The 25,846-nt window shown below is 38.8% G+C and overlaps 1 protein-coding gene across 5 annotated transcripts in view; it reads left to right on the top strand.

The window, feature by feature from the left end:
- The window catches only part of LOC113067034 (S phase cyclin A-associated protein in the endoplasmic reticulum-like), a 109,349-nt gene extending 85,903 nt beyond the window's left edge, over positions 1-23,446 (top strand). For all 5 annotated transcript variants that reach the window (XM_026239237.1, XM_026239236.1, XM_026239239.1 and 2 more), the window contains 5 exons: positions 7,715-7,961; positions 10,500-10,649; positions 20,729-20,920; positions 22,194-22,242; positions 22,625-23,446. In XM_026239237.1, coding sequence (XP_026095022.1) covers positions 7,715-7,961; positions 10,500-10,649; positions 20,729-20,920; positions 22,194-22,242; positions 22,625-22,728 — 742 coding nt within the window. In that variant the 3' untranslated portion in view covers positions 22,729-23,446. The remainder of the gene's footprint in view (positions 1-7,714; positions 7,962-10,499; positions 10,650-20,728; positions 20,921-22,193; positions 22,243-22,624) is intronic.
- The last annotated feature ends 2,400 nt before the right edge of the window (positions 23,447-25,846 follow it).

The raw sequence follows: 25,846 nt of genomic DNA, 5'->3' as shown, positions 1-25,846 counted from the left end.
GGTTTCTAATGTTACTGTACTTTTTTTATTTCTCCATCATTGTCATCCGTTTTCAAAAAAAGTAGCATGGCCTATCCTGGGACCTCATTATTATATTGTGGTATTCTTTGAATTGCTTTTTAATTACCTGTTACCATGGGTATTGTAGTTAATCAGCACTATAGGGTTCTTAAGGTTTAAAAATATCATTACTATAGCATGATAGGTCTACAGTATCTATTTCTAGTGGTTGCACCATTCCCAAACATCCCCAGACCAGTAGATAACCTCATTCCTTTCTAAATAAATAGGTCCACTGTAGTTTTGTTGTTCAGACCAGAGACAACAGCTCCATCAATCAGCAGCTCATTTCCCAGTGTCTGACGTGAGCCCTGCAGAGCCTGTGCTGATAGTCATCTAGTGGCCCTAAGGCTCTGTCTCCCCGCACTGTAAACTCCTGACTGCAGCCCACCCACGTGTGTGTGTGTGTGTGTGTGTCGTAGTGTGTTTGTGCATGCACAACTGCTGACAGAGGCTAACCACACAGTCACAGCTTGCGGTATCCCGCCTTTGACCTCTAACCCTGACTTGCAGAAAAGACAAATCACTGTGATGCTGCACTGTTGCCTTCTACATACTTTAAATTTGCTCTTTAAACTTTGTCGGAGTGATTTGTTTTTTCTACATTGTGAAAACACAATATAACACATGAGATGTGGTGTTGAAATGAAAAAAAAAATGCATATTTCGTCTGGGCCTGATTGTAAGGTGTGTAAAAATGTAGGAAGAAAGTTATACTGAAATAATTTTCAACCATGCTGCTGATGTGTTTCAGAACTATTTGAATGAAACTCTCTTGATCTCCACTGTTTCATTACCAAACTATAGTCTGACCATTCCACATGGATTTTGGAGTTTCTTCGAAAGTCATAGCTCCTCCTTTATTGGCCAGCTATGTTCTGTTCCAGCTGTTGCGTGCTATAATGCCACGCAGCTGGTTATGACAACTCTAGTGTCTCTCCCAACATCCTTTGGCTTCTGACACTGAATATCTGTGAGAAACTCCAGTGCCAGTTCTTTTCTTTAATAGTCCTGCTCAGCAGCATAATCAGCATCTTTCTTAATCAAGTCAGCGCTCCATTCCATCATTCTTCACTATGCTGAAGGCCAGGAAGTTGTCCCTTTGTGGTTCGTGTTAGACATGTCTGAGTTGCTCTGCTTACTTGCAGTTGCCAGACCCTGGGATTTGTTCTTACAGCCTGTGCTTTGTGTTTCTGTCACCGACTACCAGTGTATTTGGTGGGATTAAATATCGATAATCATCAAAGTCAATAAAAGCTTGTCAAGGAGTGCTTGTGCTGAGCTAATGACAACGTGTTGGCTTATGAGTTGTGGCATGTGTTGCAGTCAGAATAGATTGAAATGGTGGTGTATCTGCTTCGGATCAGGGGACTTTCTTTTCTAAAGTTAACTAAAGGCCCTTTCACACTGCACGTTGGATCCGGAAAGTTGCCGGATTGCCTTTTGTGTGAACGCAGACACGTCCCAGGATTGATTCCTGGGTTGGGAACCTAGTAACATTGCTGGGTTCAGTCCCGGAACGAGCTATCTGTGAACAAAAGCCAGAACTAATGCCGTAAAGGGTGTGTCGTAGTTATGACGCACATTATCGTGCGACTCGTTTACCAGGTGTTTTGAAGGCGGATCAACGTTCGCAACGAAAAAATATGTGCAAATTGTAACGAAGCAGAAATCGGGTAGTTCCTCACTATCAGCGCTGAAGCTGAGATCATTCGCCAGTTTAAAGAAAGTTTGATGTGCCTAGCGTTTCCGAATCATACATTATAAGTCACATCCTGATGTCACGTGTCATTACGGGACATTTACGTGTTGCATATGAACGAACGCACATATTCTGTAAACTCCCAGTCAGTGTGAAAGGGGCAAAATCTAGTGACCCGGGAACAATTGCCAGGTCACATTACCCGTGTATTTTCCAGAATCGCAGTGTGAAAGGGGCTTAATAGAGAAATTCCTGCGCTATCCTGCTTCTGGATATCTACCTTCCTGCTATGTTTCTGCTCTGTCTGTAGTCTTTCAAAGTACTCCTAAACCTTGATTATTTGGCGCACATGCATTTTGGATTCATATTATGCAGGAACGTAGATCAATAAAAGCAAGACTGAGCACTCCTGGTGTGAAGCAACAAGAAGGTATTGGGAGAGAGAACAGGAAAAGGGGTGGGAAATGGTTCAGGGCGTATTCAGCTCCCGACCCCATTCCTTCCAAACTTCCTGACTCTTATGCATCAACCGCAAGGTGTCATGGATCCAGCAGGGTTTTAGACACATTGACTGATTTAGAAAGCATATTTTCTTGAGTCGTTAAATTGCCCTTTTTCCCTCAAGGAAATCGTTTCATGGCAAGTTTCAGATATATTTTGTCTCATACTCTCGAAGTGGAGTAGACACTAACAGCATTACCACAGGTTTTGCTGTAAGCTGTGATTAATCAGACGATGCTGATTTGGGTTCAGTGGTTAGGCTCAAATTGCCTCTGTCAGGCCTTTCACTTTCATCCCGCTCCACTGTCTCCTGTTTCAGGGTCAGGAGATGTGAAGTTCATCATGCACAGTCAATCTGTGAGAACTAAGTCTTTGTTCCCTCATGTGGACACTGATCATGACTGTCGGTGAATGCTGCCCTTCTCCTCTGAACTGAGACCAGTTCTAGGGATTTTCTTACACCAGTTAAGGTTAAACATAGATGAGGGGTGCAGAGCCAAGATCAGTCCCACAAGGTGGCTTCCACTCGGAAGCTAATTCCCAAGTAGCCGAGCTCTTGCACTTGCTGTGATCTCATTGCCGAAGTTGAGGTTTCCCCCTCACCGAGCTTGACACTCCTTTCTCCCTTTGGCTCACCAGAAGGACTGTTTCCCCTCCAGTGCACTTGGTGTAGTGTTCATGGATATATCCTCAACTGCAATGTGACACCTTGTAGAACCAGCCCCTTTTGTGCTGTTTAGGGATCAGCCCTTGAAACCAAAATCCAGACTCTTGCCGTTGCAACAGTAATGGAAGATCTTTTCTCAGATCAGCCTTAAGGCCTCGCTTCTGCTCAGAACCTCAGGGGTATGAAGTTACCAATCCTGCTAATCCGCAGGGTGTTGTCCTGACTAAGACACACAAACACGCCTCTGTAAATCTGGTAAGATGGGTCTTAATTAAATGTGCTGCAACACAAGATGGCCAGAGAGTGATGCGAGTTTGCATAGTTGTGGAGCCAGTGCTTTTGGCTGACAGACGGTTGTCCAAGTTCCAAGACTTCCCTCCACTTTGGCTCTTCTGCTGCTGTGTGGAGAGCTCCAGGATGTTCACTGGTGTATGAGATGCTTGGATGCCAGCTTCATAACTTCATAACCCAAGAATCACCAGACCAGTCTGGGGTTTGTCACATTTAAAGATGATGCCCTTACCTCCCCTCTACAATAATATCTCCTTAAACTCTAGATATTCATTCTTTCCATCTGGCAATTACATTTCTCTGCGCGTTCTACACATTCATTGTATACATACGTCTAACACATTCTGTCCACCTTTTTTTATTGCATTCTGCTAATTGATTCTATATCTCCACGTGACATTCTGTCATCTCCATGCATTCTGTGCATTCCTCATTTATGTTTGTGCACCAAATAATTGTTTTTTCCTCAATATGTTCTTACCATTCATTTAATAAATCTGTCTATCAAATTCTATCAGTCTCTCTGGACGTTCTATACATTTATTTTATAGACCTGTTCTGTTATACACCTCTTTAAAACATTCTATGCATTCATATTTTACAACTGCCATCATATATATTCTATATTAATTTCATAAATCTGCCCACCACATTATATCATTCTCTCTGTACTCTGTACATACATTTCTCTTAAATCTCTTAGTATATTAAAAGTATTCTTTTATACATTTCTCCATCTCACTCTATCCATTATAAAGATAACATTGTCCATCACATTCTATCCATTTCCAAATAGATTTTTTTTTCTGTCCCTAGAAATTGTGCTTCAGTAATTTTGCATTAATCTATGTTAATTTTTTAACATTGACAGCCCTAGTATACTGCCCCATTCTTTCTTCTCCTCTCTCTATTTTACTTAACTTCTCTCTGATCTCCAGTCTCTGATCCCAGGCTCAGAAGTGTAAAGTCTTTCCCATCTCTCCTCGTATATTAGACCACAGCCACCCTCACTGTGTCTCAGTGTTCATTACTGAGTCAGGCAGAGCCAAATGTTACCAGTTAAGCATATCTGCCCCATAGGCATGCTTCACAGATGGGGTTTACCCTCGTTATTCATATCAGAACGGACAGGCTCTGGTCTAGCCAGTAAATCTAGAAGCCACGAGGACCAGGCATCCCACACTCCCCTACATCCTGGGTCTTCGGTTTTTGCGGCTTAAGCAAGCAGCCAGCAACACTTCAGGTTCTGAGGCTTCCAGACCACACCTCTGCTACCTTTTGCCACACTTCCCCTGTGCACTATACAACAGTACTGTGCACTGCTGACTTTGTTTGAAAGGCCAGTGATTCAGGTGCATAAACTTGAAGAACCTTATTTCACTGGCCTGAAATATATATAGATATATATATGTATGTATGTATGTATATGTATGTATATGTATGTATATGTGTGATATAATGAGAAGCTCCTTTGACCTTGCTGTTAGAATAACAGTAGTTCTGACCCTGAATTGTTTTTAATTTTTTGAGTGTCAGTCACTGGTAACAGGTATTACCTGTCCTGTTGTACAAAGTGTCCTTTTGTAGCACATCATGTGTGATAGATATTGTTTGAGGATATTTGGGTAAGAGTACTTTCCTACTTAACGTTAGATGCTTTTTCTAAATGCCTGCTGCCATTTGTTTGGTTATGTTTAGATTGGCATACTGCCCTGCTTTTAAAAAAATAAATATGCAGTGTGTATGCTGTGAAGTGTATGCAATTTATTTATTTACTTATTATATTTGAAGCATCTGCATTGCATAGAATTAAACGATAGATTTTTTAACTACGTCTAAACTACAAAAACTAATATTTTGTTTAACTAATTTTGCCAAAAATTAAATTAAAATGTACTTCTTAGTTTTATTTTTGTTGTTGTAATAGTAGTGGTATTTTTTCACTATTATTATTGTAATTATGGCTGCATGAGTTAAATAGATTTTAATAATAATTATTATTTTTATTATACCAGAATGATAAAATAAAGTTGGTTTTATAATAATAGTAGTAGTAGTAGTAGTAGTAGTAGTAAAAAAATAATACTTGTTTTTGCTGTTGTTGTTGTATATTTGGCTGCATGAGTTAAATAGGTAATATTAATAATAATAATAATACAGTGGGTATAGAAAAGAATCACCCCCCCCCTAAAATTTTTACTTTGCAGCCTGAAATAAAGACAGACACTGTTTTTATTTTATTCAGCTGTATTTACTCAGTGCAACATACAACATACATGTGAAAGATTAACATGAAAGAAAAAAATTAATTAAAAAACTGAATCATAGAGTTGGAAAAAGTATCCCCCCCCCTTATAAAAAGTGTTTCTAAACTTAAAGGGGGGGTGAAATGCTCGTTTTCACTCAATATCCTGTTAATCTTGAGTACCTATAGAGTAGTACTGCATCCTTCATAACTCCAAAAAGTCTTTAGTTTTATTATGTAGAATCACGAGCGCCAGTAGGCTTTTGCGTTGAGAGCGTGTGGCAGCTGTGACCGTGAGGGAAACAACATCATCCAAAACAAACCATGGCTAACAGTCAGATTCAGCGTATATTTATGATCCAGAATCAGATCCCGAGGCTGAAACTGAACGAGAGCAGCAGCAGCAACGACTCGCTCTGAGCGGGGCTCAAACCCGGGTCTCTGGCATGGGAGGCAGACGCACTAACAAGGAGGCAGAGATATTTTAAGCAGTTTTACTCACCGCCTGCGGTTCCAACACACGATCGTGACCCTTTTTCGTTGGGATTGCATCATCCTTAAGAAATAAACGATACGCAAATCCGGCGTCAAACTGGGCCTTGTTTGTAAAACAAGCATCTTCGAAATGCAGGGAACAAACACAAACACTTGCACAAATCCGTTGATGCTCTGTAAAAATAAACTCCATCCACTGGTCCCTTAATGCTGTTTTTTCTTTGGTAATCTGTGCAGGGTTGTCTTGCCCTGGCAACCAAAAACACACTCCTTTTGTGACATTTCGCGACGCTCTCGCTCTGATCAGTGAAGTCTGTTGTGCTCTCAGTGCTCTGCTATACGGGAGCGCGCGCTCTTCCAGCAGAAGTGCCTTAAGACCCATATAAGGAAATTCCGCTCCATCTAACGTCACACAGAGCCACTTTCCGAAACTTGTGACAAACCGGAAGGAGTATTTTTGGAACAGAAATACTCCTTCAAACGTACAACTTAATTTTTGAAACTTTGTCCATGTTTACCATGGGAATCCAACTCTTTAACAGTGTCAAAAACTCAGTATGCATGAAATAGCATTTCACCCCCCCCCCCTTTAATGAGTTGTAGCTAATGACCTTCTCAAAGGCACACAGAGTCATTTGACATTCAGTTGGGATCAGCTGTTGTGATTTTGATAAGCTCAGCATTAAAAGAGCTTTCCTGGAGCATTTCAGTCCTTCCTAGTGCTTCAGTTTCACCACCAATCAACTGTGGGCGGAAAGACACTGACACAAAGATCTCAGGAGTAGAGTATTGGACAGGCAAGTCAGGAGATGGATACAAATGCCTTGGAGCACAGTGAAGTCTAATAATAAGAATTGGAAGGTATTTGTTACGAAACAGACCCTTCCTAATCAGGACATAAAAAAAAAAAAAATCTTAATGTTTAATTTATTTATAATATGATATAGTTAAGTAACATACAATGGCAAGGTGATATTTTGCTGAATATTTTCAGAGTTGCAAATGTTACATTGATATTAGTTCAACAAACAAGTAAAGTACTGTATGTTAAGATACTTTTGACTGTTTTGTTCTATTTCACCAATGAAGATCAGAACAGAACATTGTCCAAGAAACAATCTGTGATTTTGTTACTGAATGATAAAGCGTTATGAAGGAATTGGTTGGTTGAATAAGTGACTTACTGCCGCCAAGTATGCATTTTTCCCTAAAATTTCTCATTTGTATATTCAAAATTTGATTTAAAACCTTTTTTTTTTTTGATTGGTTTTAATTTTGGTTTTAAGTTTTAATTTGATTGGTAATAGCTCTATAGTGTATATTGAATATCTTGATGAGTTGTTAGAATTTGACATGAAAGGAGATGCATACATTAAAAAATATTGGCCTTTATAAAGGTTTATAACATCCTGGGGTATATAGGTTATACAGGTATATAAAAGCTGATAGAACACTGATGAAAATATTGCTTATTAAGAAATCGTTTACACCAACAAAATGATTTGTTTTAAGAGGGGATATTTTGTATGGGGTATTGTCTTCTGATATGATAAGTTCAGTGTATATTGTAATAAGAAATTATATTTTGTTTTATTTTCACATTATACATGTTACTGTGTATTTCCATCACAGGTTTGGTCTTAAATTTCACACAAGTAAAATGTGTTTTAATTTAACTTGTTCATCTATAGACACCTTGTAAAAATGAAAATTGCATAATAACCATATTGCATATTGCAATTCTCATTCTCAGTTCCCTGAGCATCTTTGACAACAAACTTCAGGACTCCACTGGTTTGACGGCCCTCTTGCAGAGCACTGACCTGGTGGGCGTCCTTCACATGCTGTACTGCATCCTGCTCCACAGTGCTCTCCCCGACTCTCTCTCTACCGGCCCCGTGGGCCCCGAGGAGCCCTACAGCCCCGCCGTCATCCAGGTGGCCCTCCAGGGGCTGCGCTTCCTCAACACCTTCGCCCTGCTGGACCTCTCAGCCTTCCAGGTACTCTTTTCTGATCTGGCTCCTGTATGGATATAGTATGTATGAAAAATTTAATTAATCACATTTACAATCTTCAGGTCAAATATACCTTTAATTAGTTAGTGCACCAAATTTCTCTGTTTTTAGGGCCTAGCTTGAGCACACTGAGAAACAAGTATCTGGCTCAAGTTTTTTATAGAGTCCATAAGACCACATTTACCTTCTGAAAAGTACCGAGGCCTGTGAGATCCTGCTTCTTTGATTCAATGTCCTGCAGAAATATGCTTGTATGTGATGCTTGTATCTCCTTTGCGGTATGCTGTCCATCCTGTTAAAGTATTAAACTCTATGAATCCACCCTGTCTGCTCAAGTAATGCAGCACGGCTTGTTTTTTTTTTCTGAACGCAGCAGACCCCTGGTTTGGCCTTCAGCTAGCGGCAGATATGTGGTCCCCATTATTCAGCCAGACGTTCTGAACGGCGAAAGCAATAAAAAGCTCTCATAATGATTGTGTTGGTACGTCTGCGCAAACACAAACAGGGACCGTAAAGACATAAGCCTCAAAGCTAATGGCCAGCCAGGGTTTCCTCCAAATACCCCTCAGAGCCACTGGTAGGATATCAGTGTATCTTCACAGAACAAAGTTAACCCGGTGGATGTAAACACACCTGACCTTTGACCCCGAGCCAGTCATGTTGAAAGCTCCGGGTGAGTAATGTGGACGGAGAGTGGAGTAACGTTCACAGGCTCCGGTCGTACTTTAGCCGGCACGATAAAGAGACAAGAACGGTATGGCTAGGCTAAATCATCATGTAAACACCTAGGCGTGAACGAGGAGGGCGGAAAACCTGTGAATTACTTCAGTATGTTGCTGTAGATAGTCTGGGTCTCTCAGACTTTTTCAATTTCCTGTGCCAGATATTCAGCTTTTTTGATAATTGATTATCATTCAGTATTTTCTTTTTATAAAGGTCACCTTGTGGCACACTGGTCTTTGACCTTTAGATGGTGCATTCAGAGAACTCCAAAATTAAAAATTGGAGAAAACTGGAGTAAAAAGTGAATGTCGTAAGGCTTAATGCATATGATTTAACCATGTTTAACATGGTTACAGTTTTGTTTTCGTGGTGTTTTGTTTTTTGTTGTGGTTTCTTGTTTTTTTATTTTTAAATGTTGTTTTTTGTGTGTGTGTGTGTGTGTGTGTTTTGTTTGGATTCTTTTTATTTGTTTTTGTTCTGTTTTTTTGTTCTGTTTTGTTGTTTTTGTGTGCGTTTTGTTTTGTTCGGATTCTTTTTATTTGTTTTTGTTTTGTTTTGTTGTTTTTGTGTGTGTTTTGTTTTGTTTGGATTCTTTTTATTTGTTTTTGTTCTGTTTTGTTGTTTTTGTGTGTGTTTTGTTTTGTTTGGATTCTTTTTATTTGTTTTTGTTCTGTTTTGTTGTTTTTGTGTGTGTTTTGTTTTGTTTTGTTTGGATTCTTTTTATTTGTTTTTGTTTTGTTTTGTTTTATGTTTTGTTGTTTTTGTGTGTGTTGGTTTTGTTTTTGCTTGTTTTGTTTTTGTGAGACTCTTCTGCCTCTGTCCAGCATATAAATGTCATCCTTATTCTACTTTGAACCTAATGTGTTAAACTAAAAATTACATTCACATTTTAATGTTTACATTGTTTGCTCGTATATGTTGCTGTTGCTGGTATATGCTGGAATATGTTAAACAAATATTCAGTAGTGGCAAAAAATCTGAAGTCTTGCAATTTGGCAATTTTCTTGCAATATTTCACGTTGATCAGAGTTTTGATCAGACCCTCATATATTTGTTTTAATAAAGTAGTAGATAATACTTCAAAAGCATTCACATGTAAATTATTCTTCATTCTATATCCTAACAACAGCGATTCTCAAGAGTTGTATGCATGGCTGGCAGTTCAAACAGACGATCTGTGGTGATACAAATCCAGTGACTTGCTTCCATTACATATGCTGAGATTTTCAGGTGTTGTTGTTTGTGGCTGTTTAGACTCTCCATAACACTCTCCTACCCAGCAGAAAATCTCAGTAGATTCAGTGCTGACCCTGAGGCGTTCAGTCATGTCGACATGTTTAATAAATACTGTCTTTAGACCAGCAGATAGCATCTCTTTAGTTTGAGGGAATGGGGGGGGGGGGCTCTGGAGTTGGGACTACTGATTCCAGGACCAGTTCGACTTTCTCAAGCAGCAAGTTTCAGCTTCTTCTCTTGCAGAGTTAACAGCCTCCAGTGTTGTTTGGTTGCCCACTGACTTTCAGTGTATAGACAAAAACTGTTCTCCAAAGCCAATCTTCTGTTGTGTTCTGAACAAGATTGAAGTCATATGTTTTTTCAAACGACATGTGCATCAGTAAATGATTATTACGTTTTACATTTGTGTGATCTATTCCTTTAATAGTGTCAAAATCCCTGTATTGCACAACTTTTTTCACTCCCCGTTTTGCATTTCTAATGCACAGGATGACTTCTTTTCCAAGTGCTATTCACTGACTCAACCACTGGCCAGGCTCTGATGTAGGTTTCTGTTGTGTCCAGTGTGTTTTAGGAGCGGAGGGTCTGTCTCTGGCCTTCAGACACATTGTGAGTTCTCTGCTGTGGTACTGCTCTCAACACAGCGCCGAGGAGCTGCTCCACGAGCTCATCATCTGCATCGGCTACTTCACTGTCAACCACCCAGACAACCAGGTGGGATTACCTTCATTATTACTGTTCTGTTCTCTAGTGTGCAAGAGTGCCAACATGTCTGTTTCATGAATACATATTGTATCGTGATTATATATTGATGCATTTTTAGCATATTAAGCATTTGCACCAAATGTACCACACCAAACAATTTTAATGCATTCTTGCTGATTTAAAGTATATTAAAAATTACAGTAAAGACATTTAAATTGTTGCAATAGATTTATATTTTAAATAAATCCTATTATTTTTCGATTCATCAAAAAATCCTGTGAAATGTGTCAGTGTACAAAAATATAAAGCAGCAAATCTGTTTTCAACATTGCTCAAATCAGTATATTAGAATGATTTCTGACAAATCGTGTGACACTGAAGACTGGAGTGTTGATGCTGAAAATTCAGCTTTAAATCCTAAAAATGGATTGTGTTTTTCGAAATATATTAAGATGGAAATCAAATAAATGCAACCTTGGTGAGCAAAAGAGGCTTTGGGAAATGTTGAAAAACCTTACTGACCCAAACTTCTGAACAATGATATATCCAAAACAAACATTTTTTGACGGATCATGTAGTAAATCCATTTGATCACAGATTTTTCACAGCTAAATGAGCAGATGTTGTTTACTTGAAACCGCTAACAAGGGGTAATATTCTGTTTTTTTTTTGTTTTTTTTTATTGATTTATAAAAAAAATTTAACCACAGCGAATTGAATGATACCATATGTTTAAATGTTACATTCATTTTATAATGGATAATAGTTTATGTAACATTGAATAGTGACATAAAAATTTGGGATTGCAGTGCTGCAAAATAAAAAACCAACAAAAAAACAGTCAATAATAAAAAAATAACTAATTGCACATTTGTATCATAAGTGTTATTTTAGTGTCATTGAGATACAATAATAGTTTATTACTATTGTGAATTATAATTTTTTTATATTTTAGATAAAAGTTAGTTTTGTGTTTTTATTTATATATATCCCAGGAAATGTTACTGATGGGATTCTTGCGTTACTGACTATTAATCAATAGTCACATAAACTATTTTCTTGTTTGACGCTGTGAAGCTGCTTTGCCACAATCAGTCTTGTATAAAGTGCTTTAAAAATGAAAAAAAAATTTTTTACATTTGTGAATAAACAGTAGTTTGCAAAAAATTCTTCCATACAGTATCTCAAAGCATATTTTTAGCACCGTAAAAGATCCTTTCCTCTCCGTCACTGAGGTGTGTATAATGTTTGGTCATCATTAGATCAAGAGCAGGTGTACTTTTCTCCTTACAAACAACCGACACAATCGCAACAAAAGGAGGCTGATGAATAATGCAGTGGCTTTGCCACCTCTGTCGGCTCTGCACTGTGTAGAAGGACTAGACATTGTTATCCACCTCCTGGCAGCTGGCCCGCTCTTTGTTGGGCCTGGTGGAGGGGGGAATGGTGCTGAACTAACCTGGCAGTCCAGATCACAGATCAGCCTGGCATGAAGAAGTGGGAGTCCCTGATACTCTCTGCATGCTCCGTTTACCTGGGAGCCACCGACAGCATGGCAGGTGTGTTTACACCACACTCGGTCGGGTTTTAGTTATGTGTGCTTCACGCGGAAACCTCGTCTGTGACGTCTTAATGTCCCCTTGGGGGACGGGGAAGGGAGGGGTCAGAGTCCTTGCAATTTATAGGCTTCTAATTTAAAACGTTTTTGCTCTTAATTAAAGAAACGGCCTCTGTTTTTATGGCGGTTCAGTCTTTCTGCACTCCCGCCGTGCAATGTAATTATTTTGATGTAGGTAATTAGCATTTGTTGGCCATTGTTGGGTTGATTTGCATATTATATTGGATAATTGAATGAGGGTTGATGATTGAATCAAGGGGGACGTGACAGATGATTGGGCTTTGTGCTCACATGGGGGAACTTCAACGACGAGCGGGTTGGGAATAACGCCTCGTGAATATTCATATCTTCCCAGCCCACTTTGTTAATTTAAAAAATGCCGGGTTGTAAAGTCTTTAAACTTGTGACTTCTCTCCAGGATGCAAGCTGCGGTTTTATTCCGCCATTTGGCCGCACGTCAGGGTTTATTATTAAAAACAGCAGCAACACTGGCAGGTGCTCTGGAGAGGGCTGGAAAAAATGAGCCGAAGCTATTCAGCTAAGATGCATTTTGGCTAAAATTCCTGCTGGTAGGTCAAATGAATTTGAAGTTTATTTGATTCGCCTACCACGTGTGTGCAGCCACCACAAGCTGACGTGATGAATTGTGACTTGTGGCATCATTTTATATGGCTGTTAGTTGCCTGTTTGCAGGTGGAATATTGGTAAGAGCTCATGAGGTTGAACTCGTGTCATTAGCTTAGAAAAAGATACTGCCTTGGTTGCCTGCTGCATTTCAAAATCAACCACACTGAGTCATGTTCTGTTCTGTGTTTTCCCCCCATCAACTAAATATACAGTATGCCTGCAGCAACACCAACCAATCACGTAAAAGTACTTCAACACATTTAAACTGAATGAAATGACAAACATCAGCTTAGATCTTGGCACTGTGGCCCCGCCCCTCTCCACTCGGATACTTGGCAGTGTCAGGGGCCCTGGTATATGTCCGCACGGCCCTCGTACAGGAGAAATAGAGAATATTTGACTCTTTCAGACTAATGTAAGCACTGGCAGAAGACAAAGACTGTCTCGCAGCGCTGCGCTCTGATTCAGCCAGCCTGTGTTTACATGTGTAAATCAGAGAAATAACGCAGCTCATAAAGGTAGAAAAAACTACTGGTGGACTTTTTTTTTTTTTTTTTACTTGTATATTTTTCAGACCCTCAGTCACCGAGCCATTTAGAGGATGAGATATGCACCGTCATAGCTGATGGAAAACGGGTTTGTATTCAAGGGGGCACAAAGGCTTCTGAATGGTGGCCAGCACCAAAAAGAAATTCATTTTTAATGTTACTTAATGTCAGCATGAATCAAAAAATAGTCTCTGTTTAGCTTTTAACACCCAACTGTTTAAACATTGATAATAAAGGGATCGTTCCAACACTAGTAATTTATAACATCAACATTAATCATTTCCAAGAAATGTTTCTTGAGCCGCAAATCGGCATTTCAGGAAAAAATACATTTTAAAACATAGTAGGCTATTTTAAATAATACTTCATAATATTAGTGTATATTTTGTCAAATAAATGCATCCTTGGTGAGCATAAGATCCTTTCAAAAACATTTAAAAAAAATTTCATTTCACAGTACTTTTTGCATTTTATTTATTTATTTTTGGATTTACTTAACATGCTCATTCAAATCTGGATCACATTAGTTGATTCTCTATTATTGTTAATCCAAAAATGAAATTCACGTGTCTGTACACTGTTGAAGTTATACTCCATCAAACAGATTATGCCATGTAAGGGATTGTCATAATATTTTTTTTGTCCAGTCGATAGTCGTCGTCAAACTTCCTCATGCATAGCTTGTAAGTGCTCCCAGGCAAAAATCTGTTTTTATTATCTATACACACTTGGTGTTTTAGCATCAAGAGTGAGGTTAAGGCTAACAACCCTTTAGCCCCTTTTAGCCTTTAGACCCTACATTTCCAAAAGTGCCAGACTGAGCCGATCCACCACACTCACGGTCTTATCTTTAGCCTCCTGTTCTTTTTCTCTTTTACGTCTATCTCATGTTTGATTCTTCCCTACAAGTGCAGGGCATCTCCTTTGCCCTCACACTGGGGCTCCAATCCTGCTTTAACTGACGTTGAAGCGCTTCCTTCAACAGTCCATTACTGCAGTGATAACCCAACCCTCTCTGATTAGATGGACCAGACCACCGCAGGCCAGTGTTATGGAAATCCACCAAACATCTTTGATTTTCTTGTAACGGGGATTGTAAACGTTGCAGGCGGACAGCTGTGATTGATGGTAGTGAGGAAGATTTACGCCCTCCCTGAAGGGTGACCTCAAGTTGAACATACTATTGAATTTTGTCCACTTTTTCCTGTCTTTTGTCTGTTTAAGTTTGTTTGTTTGCCCATAATTCTGTCAGTGTTCAGGGCTCCTTTTGCGTATAATGCTGTATTTGAGCATGATCCAGGGCCCAATGGCTTCTCGAGAACAAAAGATTATCTTGCGAAGGATCGAAGATGACACTTGATTTATTTAGCAAACAGTAGTACGTCACTGATCCTTTGCCAATACACTTTTTTATGACAAGGAAACATTCTTTCTGCTTTGAGAGATGAAAACAGGTCTTTTTTAGTCTTTTAATTTGATGTTTACGCCCGTGTACCAGTCGCCGTCAGGTTGTCTGGATGGACGGTTAAGAGGGGGGCGGTAGGCGTTGCTCAGATAAGACCTTTCAGCCATAACTTCCTCTTCTGAGTGCTCTCTTTGCATCCTTGTATGTAGGCAGCCCTTCTGTCTTATCAGCGGCGCAAAACATTGTCTCATCCTCTTGGTTTGGTTCATCTTTAAGGCAAAGTCATAGATTTGCAGTTGTTTTGTTACATGGGACACATCATGGGCCCAATGAAATTTTGCTGAGGTGTCTTGGCAGTATTGGGACACTTGCGTCATCTCCTCCCATTTATATCGAAAAACAAGACTCAAAACTAACGCAGATTTATTTCTCTGTCATTCTCACAGATAAGCAGTGCAGAATACTGCATGTATGTATCCCGTTTAACATGCTGCTCAAAATGTGAATCAAATGTACTATAAACTTATTTAGCTCTGCAGTCCAATGCAATATAGGCATTTATGAAGCAACATTAAATAACAGAGTGAACTGCTCATCCATTGTGCGAAGAAAATAAAAAATACATAATTTTAGATAAAATAAGTCATTTAAATAACAAATCAGTATATAAAAGTATACCTAATTTGACCTTCATTCTGATCTCTATTACATTGTTTTAATTAATTACAAGTATTTTATTATTTTAGAATAATATTGACATGCATAGTTTTGTTTCCCTTTGGAACTTAATAGAAAGTAAATATTTCCAGTTAATATTTTCCAATATATACAGCTGCAAGGGGATCATCATATTTGGGTCTTCGAAAAGTTTGAAAGCTCCTGATTTAAGAAGTTTATACTCTGCCCCTTCGGGGAGATTGGTATTTATTCTGAACAGATTTAATTAACGTCTCTCCTGATGATTGTCAAGTTTGTAATAATTCTCAGTGGCCAACTTCCAATAAACATAATTTATTTCCATTATTAAAAGAAATACTCAATGCAGTACGCCAGAAGTCATCTTGTTTCCTGGATATATTCTTAATACAGTTGGAGAAAAACATTACTGGATTTGCATTGAGTCCTCGTGTCCGATACAGGATTGAAACAACTATTTGCACCAGCCAGTTCTTTTAACAATCCTAATAAGGATTGTTTTTTTATAAAGTCTGTTTTTTTTTTTTTTTGTCATGGCTCCGCACATCCTACAAGCCATTAATTTTACTGTCACCATTGGTCTCTCCTCTGCTGTCTTATCAAGTCTTCATCAAAGAACAAAAAACCCCTGGCTCAAAGGTCTCCTTCCTCTTCACCTTGAGCAGCTTGGAGTGTGCTTGTTTGCGTTTCACTGCGTTAACTTTACGCTTACTTTGTTTTCAGTCAACAGGCCTGGAGTTATGTAATGGGCCGCTTGTAAAAGCCTGATCCCGTTTGAAAACTCCAGTGCTCTCTACTTAAGATCTACACTAGACACTAGGCCTCGTCTTGTCCTTTCTTTATAGTCATCTGTGTTAAAGTGGCTGAATGGATACCTCTGCAGATGCTCGTACAGGACGTCTTGGCTGAGGTCCTAATCCAAGTTTGGGTCTGGTTAGGGACAGGGTCATTCCTCTCGGCCAGAGAGAGGCGGGTGAGTTCGCTGCCTGGGTTGGGGCATTAAGTAACCTCTGCTCTCTCAGAGCTGTACGTCTCCCCTCCATGGACACTTAAGTTGGGGGCTCATTGTTTAGGTGTGTGAAGATGAAGCACCACATGCTGAAGGATTATGAGATGGCTGCATGATTTGTGGGTGGAATGTCTACAAAACCGCAACCCCCAAAGACAGAGACAAACTCATACTCTCTCACATCGGGAAAGAATGGTTTCACAAACGATTTACACGAATTCATTCTGCTTTGCAAAACGAGTTTACGTGTACAACTGAATGCAGACATCTATCAAAACTAAACCTAAAATCAAAATGTTGGCAACTAATGAAAGTGATGTTAATTCGTAGATAAGTCTTTGTCAGACATTTTAGCTGACACAAGCTGACAGAAGACTGATTAAGATGTTTGCATGCAAATAAAATGTTTTGAAAATCTTGCTCAGTTTGAAACCAAAAATCAGCTGTACGTACCTAAATATTTATACATCTATATTAATACATATTTCTGGTCTTAAGGACTGTTCACACCAAGAATTATCAATATAAAGATAATAATAACTATTAGCGTCCACACCAAGGCATGATAGCATTGTTTATTATAAGAATGCGCTGCAATTATGTTGACCGCCACTTTAAATACTCAAGCCCTGAATCCAGCAGAATGGAATGGATGTCTTTATAATTTATCAGCTTAAAAAAAAAAAAAAAAAGTTTTTGAAAGTGATTCCAACAATATCGATATTTCTAAAATATAGTTTCTCTGTAATAATTTGCAAAACCTCTGAAATGTCTTTTCAGTCAACAACACCAAGACTTCATGAAATTCAGCTCTGGTGCTACACGTGACCAAGCACTTTGAGCAGCCTTACGCCAGTATTCTAATGATTTGGCGTTTCCCGTAAAGGATGTCACAAACCAAATTACAGAAACGCCACCCTGCCTCTTTAATTACTGGGCACATTGTTTCCATTGACTTGCATTCCACAGATGTGCCACGTTGTGACTTTAACTGCAGAACAAATCGTTTCCCTCGAATATACATGCACTTGCACCTTTGATAACTGTGGACATCGTTGTCTGACTGTGCATGTACCAGCAGTGTGCAGAACCTGCCGCCACTAAACTTCATTATATTTGTCCCATATTGTCATGACTGCTATTGCTATGTAACTATAAGGGATAGATTATTTAGTGAATAGGTGAAAAATGTGGAAACCACTCATTACATCACACCATCTCCGGACTGCAGTATTATTTGTAAAATAGGGGCGTGTGTTTATGGAGTGTGTGTATACGTGGTTATAAGTATAACAGTTTATATTTCATTAATTCAGGGAAATGAACAAGTGTCTCAGCCCTCAAGGGACTATTTGGCCAGCCAGCTTATTCCTGCTTCAAAAGCAAAATGTTATTGATAGTGTAAAAAACATCAACTTTGAAGCATATGCTGATTGATGGACTAGCATTATTCAACATTACTTACTACCTTCCAGCAACACTACATTCAATAAAGGTAAAATAGTAAAAAAAAAAAAAAAAAAAAACGTAATAATTCATCAGTATTCAATAGAATCAGAACTGGAAAATGCCTTACTATATCCAACCCTATTTATGAAGATCTATACACTGTAATATATGTTGAAATTTGACATTGCCAACCTTTAAATTAAGTTGACTAAGTAATAAACAGCATTGAGTAGTGTATTATGCACTTTTCCTTACCACTTTTTTTTAATAGTTGCTTAATGATTTTCATTGAACCGGAACCATTAGGCAGAACCAGAACTGGAAAATGTCTAACGATTCCCAACCCTGTCAACAGGTGCAGGCGGTGTTTTTTGCAGTAGTTTTCAGTAATTGACTGCAGATTCTGATATTTAATGACCAGTTTCCTTTTGAATAAAATCTAGTCCTAGCCAATGTTATCAACATGGAACAGCCTGTTTGGAAAAAGTTCTTCACATTTAATTGACATTACCTAGCATGTTGTCAGCTTCTTGTATGACAAGTAATCAGTCTAAAGTTCTGAATACCCACTGAAGGTCCCAAGGGCTCATGAGGTAAACGGGTATCCGGTATGACTGCGGCATGGTCATTTTTAACAGTCTCATGAGTGATTAGAATACAGCAGTATCTCTACCACTCCCTTGTCTCGTGGAGAACTGATGTGAGAGATTGATTCTATACTCTACACATTTGGCCAAGAAAAGACCTTCCTTCATCCTGCCCACCGTTCTGACACTACGCTGCTCCTACGCTGAAAACAACCAGATGTTTTACACCATTTGTTCCATAGTAGCAGAGCAAGAGCATTAATTTCAATCCTCCAGCTTCTGAATCATGGTGTTTGGTCGACTGATGCCGGACGGTTATGGACTAGACTGTACTCCAGCTCTGAGTACCATTAAAAGGCTCCACGGTGGTTTGTTTTAGTCGTTTCGGCAAGGCATCTTTAAACAGTTCTTAACACAGAGTGACATGGACCCATAGCCTTTGAACACTGCTGTAGAACTACATTTTAAGGTGCTTCAGCCTTTAAATGATAAAAGTAGTGAGTTATTGCTTTGTCAAGCTCTTAAACCCTTGAGGGGTATTAGGAGAGAATACCATGGAAAGAGTATTGTTAAGAGTATTTTTTAAAATCTTGTAAATCCTGGTAATTTATGTCACCCTGTTCCCAGGGAGTGTTTCCCCTCCCTTATGGTTTGCATTTGGGGCAGAGCTGCAATGGATGGATGCGTGTACCTGTAATAGGGACTGTTTAACACTCCCTCCTTCATCTTTCTCCCCCCAAATCCCTCTAGGCAGGATTTACTGTGGTGACCTCCCAATTCTCTGGTTCTCTTCCCGGGAGCCGAGGGCCTTCCCAGGCTCCCAAACCCTCAGAGTCGGAAGCTTGTAGCATTTAGGGGCTACGTCCTGTTTTTTTCCCATCACAGGCACTGCGTTTTATCAGTCCAGGCCTGTGGTGATTTGGTTTTAATTCTAAGAGGTGGGCCGAATTTGACAGTGTGATTGAAGGCAGTGATAAATGGGAAGGCGAAGGGGGGCTATACGCCTGGTACGAACTCCATTACGGGTATTACTTCATTTATTAAAGTGGGACTGGCTTCAGGGACTTATTTGCAAGGTTCAACTCCAAAACCTGACCCACAAACATGCATTTCAGCATGTTATAGATCTTAATAGAAAATAGATGGTTCTCAAAGGTTGTGGCCACAGTTTACTGTCATTTTGTTGAAGAGTGAATTGCTTCAACCTTCGTAGATTGTCACAATTTTGTGGTCCAAACTGAAAGATGCACCTTGAAATAAGTTCTTCTATTCTGCCAGATTCTAAGTTGCATGTATCCTTCATGAATTACTCAAAACTGCTATGCATTGTAATAAACTCCAAAATAAATCCAATGTGGCAGGCAAGGCGGACAAAATTTTGGTTACAAATATATTTTATTGAATACTGACAGCTAGCCGTTATAATAGTTCAGTGTCTTTTCAAATTAACTATTTTGTCAGAGCTGTTAGCATAGCAGTGTAACATAGGCCAGCTAGTAAGTGTTGTGCAGGTAAACCTCACTCACCTGATCTCTAAAAGTTCACTAGTAGTGTGCCCACCTCCCTTGTGTGGTTCGAATCCCATTTGGAGCGAGTGAGGGGAGTAGAATCGGCGGTGGGTACGTTGGTGCCGTGACCCGGATGGGAGTTTAGGGGAATGAGTGTAACAGAAGCCAGCTAATAAGTGCTATCCAGGTAAACCTCACTCCTCTGATCTCAAGAGGCATCCTTGCTAGCGCACCTGCCTCCCATGCTGGAAATGCTGGCTTGAAACCAGCTTGTAGCGAGTATTGTTGTGTAAAACCCGAGGGGTTACAGCAACATGCTAACTGGGAAGCAAGGCAGCTCACTAGGTTTTGGAACGGAGCTCGAGTATGTCCTCCCATGGGGCAAATCAGAACCTGTGTGTGTTCAGCGTACATGCTGAGCAGTAGTGGATGAGGCATCCCTGTCTGTGTTTTATGGAGTGTAATTGTGCGCTGGGAGGCACTGCCCTCTATTTCTCCTCTTAATGGCTGTTTGTGTGTTGTTTTAGTGGCAGATTTACGTGTGGGACGGACAGTGAGGGGCGGGTTGATTTACAGCTGGCTGTGGCCTCACTGGTTGCGTGTGTGTGTGTGTGTGCGCGCTGTCACGGTGTGTGTTCCAGGTGATTGTGCAGTCAGGCCGCCAGCCCAGCGTGTTGCAGAAACTGTGTCAACTGCCGTTCCAGTATTTCAGCCACCCGCGACTCATCAAAGTGCTCTTCCCCTCGCTCATCTGCGCCTGCTACAATAACCTGCAGAACAAGGTCATCCTGCAACAGGAAATGAGCTGTGTGCTGCTGGCCACCTTCATACAGGTAAATCACTCGGCCTTCACACCATCATTTATGTGCAATTCAGACTTTGTTTCACGAACATATCCACCAACTATGTATTACAGCTATAAAGGCTATTCAGTTCAACAGTGATATAAAACTGCAAAACAACTCTCAAATAAATAAATCTCAAAACTCAAGGGATTGAAACGCTGCGTTATTCACAATCTCATTTCCAATATGTAGATTTTCTCATTTAAAATCACAAATTGTGATCAAAATCAAAAGTTTTTTTTTCTAGTTTTAGCAACTTTATCCACAACTTAAAAATAAAAAGGAAATTCTGTACTTTTGAAGTTTGTAATTTCTGTGCCACTAGCAAAACCATACTGACTGGCAAAAATGAACAGGTCTTCCATTGGTCAAACAAACAGTCCCGCTCCAAAATAACGTTATTGGTTCATCCAACACATTGTTTCAGTTTACAGTTGAGCAAATATACAGCTTTTTGTTGTCTGTATTTATCTGCGTTAGAATACATTTTTATGCCATAAGCATTACTTAATGGAGCAATGACATATGTTAATGTTTGTTTACTAAAATCAAATAAATACAGTGCATGTGTTAGACATTTTAAAAGTGTAGTGTATCATTTTTCTAATATGTTAAAATAATTTATTGTATCACGATTATAAATTGTTATTGTAATTTAACTGGAATCGAATCGGTTCAAATCATGCCCAAAATGTTGATCTATGATGCATTGCATGATTTAGTAAACCATGAACAATTTACATGAAAATGTATTATTTTAAATGCAAGTTATTGGTCTATTCCCTGGGAATCGAACCTATGACCTTTTTGTTGCTAGTGCCCCACCACCCCCTAAAAGAAGCAGCTTCCTTTGCTCAAATGGATGGTTTCCTCTATCTGTTTGAGTGGATTTACCTGCCACTACTTGAGCCTCCTGTAAACACCCTCTCCCTTCATCTTGTTCCTGCCAGCCCTCTCCACACCACAGCACCTCTGCCATTACTTTCACAGAGATTAGCTCCAACTCTGACAAGGACAGGGAATCGTCAGCCTGTTCAAACAGCGGAAAGACACTGACAAAACTTTTTCCACTTCATCCAAAACGCAAAAATTTTAAAAGAGATGTATTCCTGCACCACTAGGCACTTCACAAGCTGAATGTTTATTAAATACAAATATATGGTTTACTTATAGTTGCTGTGCATATTTAGGTAGGATAGAAGAATTATCTACGGGACCAAATGGAATAAAAAATCTAATCTGTTGACTTTGTGTAATCTAGGACTGTGCTACCAATGAGAACAAATCAGACTGCAAAGCTTCACATCCAGGTAAGGTCTATATTTAACTTTTTTGAGAAAGAAAAAAAACAAGAATATTTGCTCTCTTGCATTGGTTTATCTTTGCTTAAATCTTTGCTGCTTCCAAGCCCTCATGTTGCCTTCCAGTCATTTTGGACCTGCACTTTCTTTTACCTAAAAATGCTAGTTGAATGGGAACACCAAAGTAGCTAAAGGATTCTCAGTGCAGAGAAAGTGTTAAATATAAGTTTTAAATGGGATTGTAAATGTTTCCGATTGTCAGATGGATCCAGAAATCTACGTATTCCATTCTAAAGTGCGTTAGTTAAAATCAATGTCTTTATTGCTCACAAAAAAAGATCTTCTCTGGCATTGATTTAATGCGTTACTTCCTCTGATCTTTCCCCATCAGAGAAGGGCTGGGCTCCTCTGGACTACTGCGAGCTCTCCAACCGCTTCCCCAGAGACCAGTGGGACGCTGCACTTCAGTTCTTCCTCAAGAAGCAGGAGGAGTGAGCGAACGAGTGCACTGCAGTCATTTACAAGAGCACATCACACACACACACACACACTGGCGATAAGTCGAAATGTACATTTGCAGTGCAAAGCTGTGCTAGAGGAGTTTAGGGTACGAATGATCAGACCATCATCCAACCTGTCATTCAGTAGTGAAGCATTCCTAGTAGTCATTTAGTAACTATAAGTTAACATGTATTAGCGCACACTGAAATCCAACTGACTTCTCACATGTATTTATAAGCAATACAATGTTTACAATTTAATTTACAGGATTTTACCTTGCATGCATTTTTGGACACATTCATAGTGATCTTGTGTTTCACAAAAAGAGCAAATCTGTTTCTAAGCTTTCAAAAGTTTTTTTTTTTTTTTTCTAAGTATAATTAAGTTTGAGTTTGTGTTCTGTAAATAAAAAGATATTGGGGAATGATGCAGAATAAACGGAAAGCGGTTGTTTAATTTCGGGAAAGTGACGAGTTACCTCGTTCGTTGGTTTTCTTGTTCCAGTTTGTGTCTGTGCATAAAGAGGAAGATATCTTCTTGTAGCTGATATCATGATTTTTAATAGTTTTGTTGTTGTGATTTGTTTTCTTGTTCACTTTTTTTTATATACTGTAATTAATACACAGTAAAGCTATTCTACACGTTTTCCCTTTGTTAATGCACTTAAGTTTAATTTAAGAAATGGACGAGTTTAATAAAATATGTAACCCTGCACAATCTTGGAGTTCTTTTATTATAACTTGCTTTCTTTGAAATATTGTTTACCAGAAGATGGTTTGGATTATTTGAATATATAATTTTCAAAGTCTGAGAAACTTTCATTTATGTTATTGCTGACCAACAGAAACTGAAATATTTCATAGAAATTGTGTTTTTGAGATTTTAGTTTTTTAATATTTACATTACATTTTAAATCACTGACATTCAACATGGTCTCAGATGTTTGGACCCCGCTGTAAATTCAGCAATATATATATATTATTAACATTTTACAGTACTGCCATGCAGTATATGATGTAGTTTAAGCATACTGGAGATTAAGGTTATTTGCTGTATTATATAGCTATAGGAACGTCTCCATAAAACAAGTAACATGGGGAACGCAGTGCAGAGCTTGAACCAGCACTGTGGGTTAAACGGATTGTAAAAGGGTTGTGGCCTCCTAACCAGCGTCCTTCTGGCCCTGGGGCACCCGTCCAGTCCTTCTCCCTCTCTCTCACACACACACACACACACACACACACTCCGCCTGTAGGCTCTTCTGTACCTGTGTGAGTATCCGCAGCTCCACGCGCCTCTCAGTGTGACTGGATCAGACCCACCTCCAGCTTCAGAAGACCATCACTTCTGCTCCAAATGTGAAAAAAAAACTTATGTTTATACATTTAGGTCACTTGATTGTTTGAAACTTTGAAGTATATTACTTTTAAAGTGGATGTATTTGATGTGATATCTAGTTTGGCGGGCACTAAACACGAAGCGGGTGTGATTGTGACCCCTCGAGTGGGAGCTGTTTTTATTGACCGTTCTGTTTGCGGTTCCACAACCGTCGGGATCTTGACGTTCTCGTGTTTTTGGCAGACTGTGGTGAACTCGAACAGAAGAACGCTGTCTGTTAATGAATCCTCGGCGTTCATGTTTTTAGAGACCGAATGTCTTAAACACTTCTCTTATTTTCTGACTGAGAAAATGCGTCTGAAATGACTGAGAAATGCGTCTGAAACGTGTTTTAGGATGACGTTCCAAATCTATCTATCTATTTTTAAATGCATATCAACAACCGCTCCATTCTATGAAATACAGATTAACGGTGCCATTTTCGACAAATTGACGCTTTTCACCGTGTTGAAAAATGTGTAAATTAAAAATCTTATGTAATGGCAAATTTCAAACAATTCTTGACATCATTCCTGGTTTTAATTGATGGAAAAGCGTTTCGAGATTTTATTTAAATAGTTAAGTTGTTCTTTGCTTCTTCATTTAAATGTTAAAGTCGTTAAACCGATTGTGTGAAAAATAGATTTGTGTTCATGAATGCCGAGAATTAATTTGCAGCATTTTATGCAGTCTAAGTCAAACTCAGTATTATTTTTCTTTCTTAAGTAGCCTACCTTTGTCATTTTTCCACTTCCCCCAAGTTGACTTTCGTGTTGCCTACCTTTCAATTTTACGAGCTCTTATATACGAAATTTATGTTTTAGGTCAATAAATATTATTTTTTAACAGGCAAATACTAAATATGGTTGAAGAAAAGCCCCGAATATGCTTGACATTTCTTGCCTGTTGTCAGCATCCAAGACATTTGGAGATTATTTTGTTATATTTCAAGGTTTGAGCTTGTCTGTTGTGACAGTATTCAAAATTAATAGTAAGGAATAATTTAAACATGAATATAGACTATATGAACTAACACACGATATTTCCATAAAGGGGCATGTGTTCAGCTTTAAGAGTCGAATATGGGTTGGTTTTTAGATTTATAAACTAAGGGTTAGCTAAGTACTTTGACTTTTCAAATTGGAGTGACACACAAGGACAGAGGTGTAATTTGCAAAGAATTTCAAGATTGGTTTTATACAAACATGAACTTGGATAGGCTAAATATGCATTTATTTAATTAAGCCTAAATGATTAAATTAGTGGCGGAATTTGAACCAAGATGCGGCTCTTGACCTCTGGACATGACATCTGAATCGTTATTTCTCCCTAAAGCAACTTTCTAGTCATTCACAAAGAGGTATTTAATCAGAATCTTTTTAGTTGAGTCGATTTAATGGGCTGTAATCCGGATAAGATCTGAACACGGTTTAGCAATTAATAATTATCTAAGATTGGAAATTTGACATCTAATTATAGTTCAATTCGCATTTTCTGAAGGAAGTACTGTTAACCTGTTACAAGACAGCAAAATAATAGTGTTAGCCTAATGTTTTTAAGGTATAAGCTTAAGTTTTTTTTCTCTGTGCAGTGGAAAGGTGTTTATAACTTGTTAAATAGGCCTAGATGTTTAAAAAAAAGTCTATGGAAATACACTGGATTAACCTGTGTAAATATTATATTTAATCGATGTACGATTTTGCTGTTAAGATTTAAAAAAAAAAAAAAAAGAACT

This window comes from Carassius auratus, chromosome 50 (assembly GCF_003368295.1).
Source record: "Carassius auratus strain Wakin chromosome 50, ASM336829v1, whole genome shotgun sequence".
NCBI lineage: Eukaryota > Metazoa > Chordata > Actinopteri > Cypriniformes > Cyprinidae > Carassius > Carassius auratus.
Note: the sequence above shows the minus strand (reverse complement) of the source record. Positions and strands in the feature narration are given on the sequence as shown.